We start from the raw sequence: 12,785 nt of genomic DNA, 5'->3' as shown, positions 1-12,785 counted from the left end.
TTGAAACTGATATGGGTGAAGCAAAAGGTTTCAGTGGAGAAAATGAGATTAAAAGCATCGATAAAATATATCACAAAACAAGACCAAGCATTCTACGACTTCACAGGCCAGGAAGTGACGGATAGGAAGTGAGCTCAAGGATGTTAGATAAGCAGCAGATATAATAGATAAACAACGTGAGAGATGGGAGTGATAAGAGGGCAGAAAAAAAGCGGGAGGAAATAGAAAGAGAAACAGAGCAGAGGCAGTCGGGCACAAAGAACAACAGGGATGGGAGCAGTGGGACTACAGAGGTCAAGCCCGAGCACGGAGAACCACTTCCTGGACAACAAACGCAGGGTGGTGGACGCAGAGGAAATGCCTCGGAGTGCGTCTCCTTTTCATCCCTTCCCGTCCAAAGGCAAGATCCCCGAATCCACAACAACACATGGCCAATCAAGGAGGCGCCACTTGGATGTAAGAATGGCCCCGGGGGGAGACGGTGGAGTGAGGGCCCGGCCCAAAATATGTCCGCCCCTGAAGACTGATGCACGAAAGGAAATGACTAAAAGACTGAGTTTAGAGGATTAACCTACACGCTAAGATTTCCCCTCCTTTATTCAGACTTTGGAAATGTTTTAAAATGCCCCCCCGACACTCTGCTGTACCACTTTAGCTGCAAACAGGAGGATCATAAAGTGATAAAGTGTCGTGCCAGAGATGCACTGTTCTCCAACGCACTCGGAAAACCCCCCTGAATAATCGATGACTCACTTTGGGCCAAGTCCTGTTCAGAACTCTCCTAAATCCTCTCCCGGTTCCTACATGGCTCCTTCCCTCTTACGCCTGTGTCTGCAGTTTCAAAGAAGCACTAAAGCATTAGAGCCGTAATTTTTTTGAATATAAAGCTTATTCATAAGTGTTTGAGCAGCACGTAAGTAAATACCAGCGCAATCTCGGGGTCCATCACGGGGGCAACCGAACCTGCTCACACACGATTGGTCAAACTGGACTCAACAGAAACAAGAAGGGTTTCAGCCCCAAAATCATTCCCATGCAGAAACTGTTTCTTTAGATTAAAGGTGAACTCTGTGGCAGGGCTCCTCCTCTAAGCTTTATGTGAAGGTGCAGGTATCACAAAAAAGATGATTCGTCAACTTACCCAGAAGAGAAAGTTGAAAACAAAGAGCAGGTACTTGAGACACACTGTCAGCCAGTCCTCCTGGTCGTCTTTATAAACCACTGACATCTTCCTTCCTCCAGGTCACTTCTGAAGAGAAAAGATTTATTTTTTAAAGATATGGCAGCTCCCAAAAGTGAGGTCAAATTATCTTGATCGCCCCCTGGTGGCGACGTCGGCCATAAAACCAGCCTCCTTCATGTAAGTGGATAGGATATCCGACTGTGGATTTTTCCAGCAGGTTGGTTTTAATTAGTTGGGGAATGATGATGGGGGGGAAAGGGGAGGAGACGTATCACAAATTGGTCGAGCACCTGTATTCGTGACGAACAAATTACATCATCAGTATAAGATGGCGGCATTTGATATTTTAGCTTAATTTCCGAATAGTAGGAGGAAGTAGAAACTCTTTCCTTATTTCAGCTTATACAAGCAGCACAAAACACTAAATCAATGCTTGCAATTGAACTGTGCCATCAACCCATCAATTTAAAAGAAAGAGTAAAAAAAACAAATGGAAACATTAGTTGGTTTATTTTCCCTCCGCTAATCCCTTAAATTTAGTCTCTGCAACCCGAACACCAAACTCTGTATCTGAGGAATTGGATTAGAGGATGAGACACGAATAAGGACGTTACTGAAGCAGTCCAGACAAACTCATTCATATCGGGCCTCGGCGTATTATGGGCTGTGACAGCAAGTGATACTGATATTGTTTTCCAAAGGGATACATCTGCCTATCGGATGTCACCCCCCCGCAGCAACAGCTACAGTCATTATGGAGCGTTTGCAGTTTGCAGGAGCGACAACAACAAGCTAAATGTAACCTTCCTCACAACATCAACAAACCCATGTCTCTAAATCACCCGCAGCCCTGAACACACCATAAACATGAGTCATTAATTGAGCGACACAGTTCTAAGCCCTGAAAAATAAAAGGTCACGAGGCGAGGGGCACTTTCATTCACGGTATTGATCTGCTGGCCTTCAGTGGATATAGCACTGAAGATATGAGTGAGGTGTTTAATGGCCGGGGAGTCATTTACAGTACATGTACACAACAGTAGGTTCTATTTGCATCTGAAGTAAGTGTTGGATCAATCATTTGCTCAGCAGATAAAGTGTTGGATTTACTGACAGGGTCTAAACTCAACCAAGATAGACGGTTGACCTCCGACTGAATGCAAACAGAACCTCAGATACAGGTACGTCACAATGCCTCCATTGCTTATCAAAATTAGACACATGTGAGAGAAGGTGTTCTTCTTCTTCTTCATGTTCTTCTTCTTCTTTTGGTTTACTTGCGGGTGGTAACCAATGTCAAGGTGCATTACTCCCATCCCCACAATGTGCTATGGGCTATTTCGTTGTTATATTGTTTCTGTTGTAACTGCTCCACAATAGGAATCAAAAACCAAGCAGATTAAATCGAGAAAGAAATTTGCCTTTAAACTTCAAAGGAAAACTGATTTTACGAGTATCACGATAAATATCAGTATCGATATTCATCTCGATATGAATTCGGTCCGTATCGCTCAGTCTTTAGGTGAAGCAGATGACAGCTGAGGTGAAGATACGTTTAATGTGTCACTTAGAAAGTAAAAAAATAGACACTGGACTACAAATATCCTGCTGTTTCACAACATCACCTTTTCATATCGTGGTTTTAACGGTTGTTTATCGTGTATTTTGTTGTTTTGTGAATAAAAGTCCCTCGCGGTTTGTCGTGGGGCCAAACTTTGTCGCCACATTCCTCTGGCAGGACGAGGTGTGAGCTGCAGCATCCTGGAATAAACAACAAGCCCTCAACCTGCAGACCTGATGCGCGTGAAGAATTTAAAAGCGAATTATTTTGTTTGGATAAAACTGCGTTTGAAACTCACACCGGAGGGAAAGATACTCACCGGAGCGATGCTTGAGTGAGGATTGAAAAACCCTTCGTTTCCTCGCTCCTCGCGTCAGAATGCGCAGAGTCCGATTCTGCAGCTTGTTGCATTCAGGGTCCGGCGACAGGGATCTGCTGCTGGTGCATTCAGGGTAGCTCGGAGGTTTCCAGGTCGATGGGCATGAGACTTTTGATTAAAGTCATAGAGATCATTGAGCAGTTTTGCTTCAGATGGGATTGTGATGAAGGTGCATAAACACGAATGTCCAACGTCATCAGTGTGTTCCAAATTTGGATTGGTGATTTTTTATTTAGGGTTTTAATGGATTTTCCCTCAAAAATATATATAAATATGACATTAACTTAAATTTCTGTAACACTTTGAGTGATTTTATTCTTTTAGATATTATGGTATGACTGTGTTTTTAAATCATTGTATTATATTTTTTGTTTTTATGTTACTTATTTGTATTTTTATATTTGTTAAGAACTTTGTAACTAGCAGTGAACGAGAAGTGCTAAAAGAAAATAAATTATTGTTACGATGAGTACTATTAATACTGCTAATAATAATAATAGGAACAAACATTTTTATTCATAAAGCACTTTTCTTACCAATGCTACAAAGTGCTTTTACATTGAAGAAACAATGACCATAAAACGATGGAACATGATGAGAGAAAAGAGAAAAGATAGAATGATATAAATACATAAATGTGATTGGTCGTTGTAAAAAAGAGAACATCAATTATTTGTAAAAAAGATTAATAAAGACAAAAATGTTCATCTTATTCCATGTAAATGTGTGTCAGTGTGTTCTACTCGTTTTTATTTTACGACCTGTTCCTTATTTCCTACGGTCCCTGAAGGCAGCGTTGGTGTGGACTCGAGGACAGATTCACAATAAGGGAGTGACAGAGAAGGAAATGGAGCTGGTGCCTTGTTCAGCCTTGGTTACACTGTAACCACAAACCCCCTGAAGAATTCCAAGCTGATGTGTACACGAATAAACAGACAAAAGACAGAGAGGGGGTAAAACCTGACTTTAGTGAACAGGGCCTAAAACTTACTGTGTGAATAATTTAATGTTCTTAGTAAATATACAAAAGGGCCCATACTGCTGACTTTTTTTTTTATTCAGGACTCTTTTACTCACAAATGAAATTCTATCCTCGACAAAACCCGCAGAATGAAATTTAGGGTGTAAGATTGAACTGAAAAGGGATCCAGTGGCAGAAATTGACAAATAAAATAACCGTAGTGATGTTTTGTCCTTTTCGTCTTAATTGTATGAATTGTCGTTTTCTTTACCCTAGAATGAGCCCTTTATATTTAAAAACTTTATATTTACATCTGCTGCGGGTCCTCTCTACGGAGGCAGCCATGTTTTTTACAGTAGCCCAGAATGGACAAACTAAACACCATTTGACTTTTTATGACAACTGAAGGCTACCGCAGGTTCTGTTGAGGTAAGGGGTATTCAGCTGCAACTAGCAACTTTAACACTAGATGTCACTATATTCTAGACACTGAACCTTTAAGTAGAAAGTCTAAAATAAACAACTAATAGTTGTTCTCAAAGACACAACACCATACTATACCATCATTAATACTTGATTAATCCCACACCGATAAATTCAGTTGTTTTTAGCATCAGATTGTTAAATCTGTTCATGTTTCCAATAAGATTTATTTTGTTTCGTAATTTGATGTTATTAAAACACAGTGAAACAACATGATTGACAGGTATTGGTGGAATCTCAAACTTGTGGCTGCACAGACTGGCTCCAATGGGGATATTTTGACTTCATTTTTGGTCAGTGGGAGACGTGGAGGTCCTCCGTCCATCTTAATATCCTTGTCTTATGTTTAACCATGTGCATGCCTTAAAAGCTAATGATAAGATCTTAAAAAAAGTTAGTCTCTCTCGGATGCTTTTTCATATTTAATTTGTCTTCCTCTTTGACCATCGCAGACTCTTTCCTGCATATCTGCCTCTCTTTTCCACCTCAGTAATTCAATGAAGCATTAAAGGGGTGGATGATGGCTGCAGGAGGAGCTCTACAGCGGTCACCTGCCATGATGACAACCGGTCTGCCCAAACCACATTACTTAGCAGAGGATGTCATCCATCACATCAAGTTTTCACCAAATTAACTTGGGCAAGAACGAGAGGAAAAGGAAACTGAAATTTGGAGCATGTCTGTTTTCCGTTTCCCTGCTGTTTGGTGGAACAAATAGAAATGCGGTTTTCCATTTTTCACCCGGTGCCTCTGTGTCCAGTCTCTGCTGTGATTGGTTCATCATGTCTCGTGCTTTGTGGACCTCTTCTCTGCCAGGGTGCGCAGAATAGGGTGTGACCTGCAAAAGTAACTGTCTGCATGAAAGTGAAACTGTGCATAAAGAAGACGAGACACTGTTACTGATCCCTTTGTTTTAACATCACGCTGCCACTACTAATTTATCATCCTCTGTGATTTTCCAATGTGAACAGAGTGGAAAGAGTTAAACGAAGCCAGGAAGTGGAGCAGAGCAGCAGGGGGAGGGGGCCTCACCAGCGTCATCATGCTGAAATGAAACTCAACAAGGGAAGTTACAATTTGCTCGACACTTCAAGCTGCTGCTTTTAAAACTCTCAAACTTCACTGGTAAATTAAAATCTTCCATTAAATCTAACAGATTATTCAGCACAGATATGAGTTATAACTACCTACCATGTTTTTGTCCAGATATGGCATCGGCCAGCTGTCTGCTGTCAGAGGAGAGGTTACTGTGTTCCGCCTGTCTGGACGTGTTCACAGACCCAGTCACGATCCCATGTGGACACAACTTCTGCAGCATATGTATCAACACGTACTGGGACAGCGGGGACACTTGCCAGTGTCCCATGTGCAAACAGGAATTCTCTACAAGACCAGAACTCCAAGTCAACACTTTCATCTCAGAGTTAGCTGATGAGTTTAAGAAGTTGGTTCAAGTCAAAGCCTCAACTCCAGGCCCACAGCTTCCGGCGGATGACGTTCTTTGTGACATCTGCTCTGAGATAAAAGAAAAGGCCGTTAAATCTTGCCTGACGTGTCTGACTTCTTTCTGTGAGTCACACCTGGAGCCGCATCGGAGAGTTGCTGGGCTCAAAGGCCACACATTATTAGAGCCAGTGAAGAATCTCGACGACAGGATGTGCAAGACACACAACAAGATGACAGAGCTGTACTGCTCGAATGAGCAGGCCTTCATTTGTGTCCTGTGTTTGAAAGCCGATCACAAGGGTCACAGCGCTGTCCTCCTGGAGGAGCATTATGAAAAAGTTGCGGCAACAAAAGACGAGGCTCAGGCAAACATCCAGAAGTTGATACAAACACGCATTGAGAAGATAGCTGAGGTTGAAAAATTACTAGATGTCATCCCGGTAGATTCTGAAAAGGAGGAAAAAGCCACCGTGCAGGTGTTCACCGAGTTGATCCAGTCCATTCAGGCGAGCCAGGCCGAGCTAGTTGAGGCGATCCAGCAGAGGCACAGTGCAATAAAGCAAAAGGGTGAAGAGTTTCTCAAAGAACTGAGGAGGGAAGTGACTGAGCTCAAGAGCCGAAGCAGTCAGCTGGAACATCTGTCACAGTCAGAGGATCACTATCATTTCCTCCAGAGCTTCCAGACCTTGTCCAAACCTCCTCACAAGAGCTGCCCCGACACAGATCTCGGCCCTGACCTGTCTTTCCAGGCAACGCGAGGACACCTGACTCGGCTGAAACAGAGAGTCGAGGAAATAATGGAAGAGATTCCTGAGATCAGAATGAAAAGAATGAGAGAGCACGCGGTCAACTTGACCCTTGACCCCGACACTAACTTTAAGTCACTTGTCATCAGCGAAGACGGAAAACAAGTTACAGTAGAAGACATCATTGAAAAGGACAAAGTTACCGACAATCCAAAGAGATTTGAAATAGGTTGTCAGGTTTTGGCAAAAGAGGGATTCACGACAGGGAAGTTTTACTTTGAGGTGCAGGTGAAAGGAAAGATAAGTTGGGTCGTTGGCGTGGTCAGGGAGTCGCTGGATAGAAAGACCAACACAAGTGTGTCAGTTGAAAAGGGATATTGGACCTTTTCATTGCGTGAGGGCAAATATAAAACATCTGCATACTCAGAAAGTGAAATATTGAAAGAAGAGCTTCAGAAGTTGGGCGTCTTTGTAGACTACAACAAAGGTGAGGTGTCTTTTTACAATGTAGACTCTAAATCACTCATGGGTTGTATCACTGGCTGCTGTTTTACAGAGAAACTTTATCCGTACTTCTGCCCTCAGCCGGATTTAAATGGAAGAAACTCCGCCCCTCTCATCATTACACCTGTACCTCAAACTCACTAGTCCATCCGTCCCATTCTCGACAACACGAAACCCATGAACACCAAGTCGGAATTTTTTCAAATTCGGTAGAAACATTCACTTGGAGTCATGGATGAACTGGTTAGATTCTGGTAGCCAAAGGTCAAAGGTCACGGTGGCCTGAAGAACAACAAATGAGAAACTGTTGATTATTTATCATTTTGATTCAAAGATCTATTGACAAATAACATTGGTCAAATGTCACAGGGTAACCATATAAATATGGAAAAAAATGTATGTACACAGTGAAGTGTTTCTAGTAATTGTTATTGTCTGATCCTTTTATATAAGAATGGTAAAGTTTACTGTCATAATGTGGTGTTGGTTTTAATTGAAGTATATTGATCGTTTAAATATTGACGTAATAAACTGTATATATACAGATTCTGTTGTGTCATTCTTTCATGTCACAGCTCAGCTGGATTTGTATATTAAAGACTAAAGAAGTTCCTCTACACATCACACTACTCGAAGGATTACAGTCCAAGGCCCCCACTGTTCTGAGCAGATCACAGGTTCAGTATTTTGCCCTGAGAAAAATGTTAAGGGGCCTAAACTACATTTTATTACAAGAGACCTGTCTTAATGATTCCTGGTTCTTTACACTTTCTGACACTAGTTTAGTTTTACTGTACAGTGGAATTCAACAGGGTTGTTTCTCACATCTTTGTCTTTAGTATCAGATTTGTTAATCAATGGTCGTCTGCCCAGTTCTTTCACTCCTGACTCCTGCCTCTGTGCTCCTGCCCCCACACTGGTGTGTGTGTGTGTGTGTGTGTGTGTGTATGTGTGTATGTGTGTATGTGTGAGAGATTGACATATATACGATGCACACATTATCATTGGGAGTAAATATGTTAAAACGGCTTCACCAATTTTCATGAAATTGTCTGTCAGGATGAGAAATGACTGAAGGAAGAAGGCAGTCAATTTTTTTGCAGATCCAGATCTGAGGTGTTAATCCAGGATTTTATTTTTCATTGTATTAAATCTTGCGAAATACAACATTTTGTTTAACAGTTTCATTGATTTCTCAGCGAATATGGATCATGAATGAAAATCTGGATCTAGTAAATTTAAATCAGGTTTCACAAGGGGATTGTTGGGCCTTGGAGGTGTGAGCTCTACATAATGCCGTAATATGTGACACTAATGGGTAAATAGAGATTTAAATTATTTCTGTCAGACAACTCACGTTTGATCATGTAATATATTTATTACAACAGATTTAGTGTTTGGCGTCTAGGCTCCAACTTAATCACTCCCCCATATGATTACACAGGAATGATGGGAGTGATGAGCAAATACTTGTAACCCCCCGTTGGAGCCTACAGGTGGATGCTGGGCCTACAGGTGGATGCTGGGGTGGTGGAGGGACTGTAGCAACAGGTAGCCATACTGCAGCAGCAGTGCGAGCAAGAGGGGTTGATGGGAAATGTCTCTCTGGTTAAATAGACCACCTGATAAGGTGGGTGTGTATTATAGATGGTTGTGGAGATTGAGGTATATCACATGATGTATGTCACATGATGTATGTCACGTGATTGGCGCAGTGCAGCTCGAGTTGCCTGCCAGAACTAGCTCGCAGGCGTCGCCATATTTCTGTCAGACAACTCACGTTTGATCATGTAATATATTTATTACAACAGATTTAGTGTTTGGCGTCTAGGCTCCAACTTAATCACTCCCCCATATGATTACACAGGAATGATGGGAGTGATGAGCAAATACTTGTAACCCCCCGTTGGAGCCTACAGGTGGATGCTGGGCCTACAGGTGGATGCTGGGGTGGTGGAGGGACTGTAGCAACAGGTAGCCATACTGCAGCAGCAGTGCGAGCAAGAGGGGTTGATGGGAAATGTCTCTCTGGTTAAATAGACCACCTGATAAGGTGGGTGTGTATTATAGATGGTTGTGGAGATTGAGGTATATCACATGATGTATGTCACATGATGTATGTCACGTGATTGGCGCAGTGCAGCTCGAGTTGCCTGCCAGAACTAGCTCGCAGGCGTCGCCATATTTCTGTCAGACAACTCACGTTTGATCATGTAATATATTTATTACAACAGATTTAGTGTTTGGCGTCTAGGCTCCAACTTAATCACTCCCCCATATGATTACACAGGAATGATGGGAGTGATGAGCAAATACTTGTAACCCCCCAAAATTGCACATAGTCGGAGCCTGACGTACGGATCGGTATCTGCTATGTGTGGCCATTCTCCGTAGGGGCATTAGCCTGCAGGAGAATATGCTAACTAGTGAACCTGTTATGTGAGCCATTCACCGCCGCGGTGTAGTCATTCGCTGTAGCCAAATTGTCTGCGGGGGAATATACTACCTGGTGAGGTTCCCTATACGGGAATATAGTGAACTTGGCACATGGCAACATATGCACCGGAATTTCCCCTTTAAGCCCAGCAAACCACCTGAAATGTAATAAAATAATCAGTCTGCAAAGCACATACAAATTATTCACTCACATGTTTTGTTTGTATCGCCAATATTCAAAACATGACTCGTTTCATCGGGCTTAACAAATGCGACATCCTGTCCTTAACCTTCGACAAGAGTAAGGAAAAACTACCAACAAACCCCCATAAACACGGGAAAATGTAGAAACCTCAGAGAGAGCCACATGTGAGGGATCCCTCTCCCAGGATGGACAGGAACAGATGTATGCCACGGCAAGGGTGCAATGAATCCCTTGGCATCGTTCGCATTGTATCGTCACCATTTGAGGGGATGAAGGCGCGCCGAAACATGCCTGTGACTACCCCGGACGCAGAGACGTGATGGATCCCGAGATCTGACATGCAACAAAGGATTTATGCAGCGGAGAATACATATTAAAACATCAAGGCTGCAGATGATGTTTGAGAGTCAATATCCCTTCTTGTGGTGTCCAACATAGCATGAGTAGCATTGATGATGGAGTGTTGCAGTCCTAGCGGTGCCACATCTTAGTAAGTGCGGGGACAGCATCCAGGTGTTAGGCCTCAGCTCTGGCAGGGATGGCGAAGCTTTGAGGAGATCTCGTCATGCATTTTCGACCATTGATTGGTTGAAGAGGGATGCGAGCGTTTGATCATAGAGGAGAAAGAACAGAAAGCAGTATTATTCTTAACAATGATAATTCAGAAGTCTCGACAAGATCTATCAGACTTGTTGTGAACATGTGTTCTTCTAAGACTAGAGAGGATAAGGTCATGTAGAAGATTAAATAAGCGTCCTTGTCAGATTTCCTGTTAGACTGCTTCCGTTATCGTATACTCTGACTCACCTTGACAACAATTCAGTAATAAGGAAATATAAAGCCAAGGTAAATGTTAGGTAAGACTGTCATCATTGAGGATTCATAGCTTTTCTATTGTAGCAGCATTGACACATGACAAGGTTATTGGTTCTTGATCTATTCACTGTTCTGTAGGAATTGGATGAATACCATGGGGTCAAGACGCTCGGGTATGGTTGGACAGATGGAATTCCCTCTGCTTAAACAGACCGCCTAATGCGGTGGATGAGTGCTGTGGCTTATTGTGGCAAGTGAAGTATGTCACCTGATATATGTCACATGATTTATGTCACCTGATGTATGGCACATGACTGAAGCAGCGCAGCTCGTGTTGCCTGCCAGAGCTAGCTCGCTGGCTTCGCTCCATTTCAGTCCGACAACTCACGTTTGATTATTTATCTTATTTATTACGATATTTATTATTCACAGTAGAACATGTTTGTGTTTGGCGTCTAGGCTCCAACTTAATCACTCCCCATATGCTAACACAGGAATGATGGGAGTGATGCGCTAATACTGTAACCCCCCAACACTGCACAGATTTGGAGCCTGACGGATGAATCGGTATCTGTTATGTGTGCGCCATTCAACGCCGCGGTGTGGCCATTCTCCATAGGCGCATGCCTGCTGGAAAATATGCTACCCAGTGAGCCTGTTATGTGTTCCACGCCACTGCGGTGTGGCTATTCTCCATAGGCGCATGCCTGCTGGAGAATATGCTACCCAGTGAGCCTGTTATGTGTTCCACGCCACTGCGGTGTGGCTATTCTCCATAGGCGCATGCCTGCTGGAAAATATGCTACCTAGTGAGCCTGTTATGTGTTCCACGCCACTGCGTTGTGGCTATTCTCCATAGGCGCATGCCTGCTGGAGAATATGCTACCTAGTGAGCCTGTTATGTGTTCCACGCCACTGCGGTGTGGCTATTCTCCATAGGCGCATGCCTGCTGGAGAATATGCTACCTAGTGAGCCTGTTATGTGTTCCACGCCACTGCGGTGTGGCTATTCTCCATAGGCGCATGCCTGCTGGAGAATATGCTACCTAGTGAGCCTGTTATGTGTTCCACGCCACTGCGGTGTGGCTATTCTCCATAGGCGCATGCCTGCTGGAGAATATGCTACCTAGTGAGCCTGTTATGTGTTCCACGCCACTGCGGTGTGGCTATTCTCCATAGGCGCATGCCTGCAGGAGAATATGCTACCTTGTGAAACTGATTATGTGCGCCATTCACCGCCGCGTTGGGGCCATTCTCCATGGCGCATGCCTGCAGGAGAATATGCTACCTAGTGAGCCTGTTATGTGTTCCACGCCACTGCGGTGTGGCTATTCTCCATAGGCGCATGCCTGCTGGAGAATATGCTACCTAGTGAGCCTGTTATGTGTTCCACGCCACTGCGGTGTGGCTATTCTCCATAGGCGCATGCCTGCTGGAGAATATGCTACCTAGTGAGCCTGTTATGTGTTCCACGCCACTGCGGTGTGGCTATTCTCCATAGGCGCATGCCTGCTGGAGAATATGCTACCTAGTGAGCCTGTTATGTGTGCCATGCCACTGCGGTGTAGCTAATCGCCATAGGCGCATGCCTGCAGGAGAATATGCTACCTTGTGAAACTGATTATGTGTGCCATTCACCGCCGCGGTGGGGCCATTCTCCATGGCGCATGCCTGCAGGAGAATATGCTACCTGTGAAACTGTGATGCGCACCATGCACCCCCGTGGTGTGGTCATTCGCTGTAGGCACATTGTCGCGGGAGACTATATACTGCCTGGTGAGGTTCCCCCCAACTGCCCTGGCTGTAGGAGAATATATTGTGAACTTGGCACATGGCAACCTATACCCCAGAATTTAACACTCTAAGTCCAGCAAACCACCTGAAATGCTGGCAATCATGGACAATCCGTCTCACCCCTCCACAAAACACTGGACAAGCTAAGGAGCAGCTTCAGCCAAAGACTCATTCAACCCCGCTGCTCTAAGGAACGATACAGGAAGTCGTTCCTCCCAACCGCAATAAGACTGTACAACGCATCTACCTCTGTCAGAGCCACCATCACTGA

General features: G+C 43.8%; 2 protein-coding genes and 1 long non-coding RNA gene across 4 annotated transcripts in view; 2 read left to right on the top strand and 1 right to left on the bottom strand.

Annotated features, from left to right (window-relative positions):
* Positions 1-63: 63 nt before the first annotated feature.
* LOC128429033 (uncharacterized) lies at positions 64-3,219 on the bottom strand. Of its 2 annotated transcripts, none has more exons than XR_008333860.1 (3): positions 3,064-3,219; positions 1,142-1,249; positions 64-516 (listed from the first exon to the last, which is right to left on the bottom strand). It is a non-coding gene; the product is annotated as an uncharacterized LOC128429033 (long non-coding RNA). The 2 variants fall into 2 exon arrangements; XR_008333861.1 differs by lacking the exon at positions 64-516 and adding an exon at positions 934-986.
* Positions 3,220-5,567: 2,348 nt separating this feature from the next.
* On the top strand, positions 5,568-7,809 carry LOC128429028 (zinc finger protein RFP-like). Its single transcript, XM_053415314.1, has 2 exons — positions 5,568-5,692; positions 5,774-7,809. Exon 2 carries the CDS (start codon positions 5,776-5,778, stop codon positions 7,405-7,407), a length of 1,632 nt encoding a protein of 543 aa, XP_053271289.1. The 5' UTR covers positions 5,568-5,692; positions 5,774-5,775; the 3' UTR covers positions 7,408-7,809.
* The window catches only part of LOC128429029 (E3 ubiquitin-protein ligase TRIM41-like), a 30,576-nt gene continuing 23,375 nt past the window's right edge, over positions 5,585-12,785 (top strand). Inside the window, exon 1 of the mRNA XM_053415316.1 lies at positions 5,585-5,692. The gene's annotated coding sequence lies outside the window, so the exon portion shown is untranslated. The remainder of the gene's footprint in view (positions 5,693-12,785) is intronic.

This window comes from Pleuronectes platessa, chromosome 22 (assembly GCF_947347685.1).
Source record: "Pleuronectes platessa chromosome 22, fPlePla1.1, whole genome shotgun sequence".
Lineage (NCBI taxonomy): Eukaryota > Metazoa > Chordata > Actinopteri > Pleuronectiformes > Pleuronectidae > Pleuronectes > Pleuronectes platessa.
This window is presented reverse-complemented; position numbering and strand designations above follow the sequence as displayed.

Bases quoted from the DNA above. Each gene is read 5' to 3' on its own strand.
- LOC128429028 (XM_053415314.1), top strand. From the start codon at position 5,776: ATGGCATCGGCCAGCTGTCTGCTGTCAGAGGAGAGGTTACTGTGTTCC.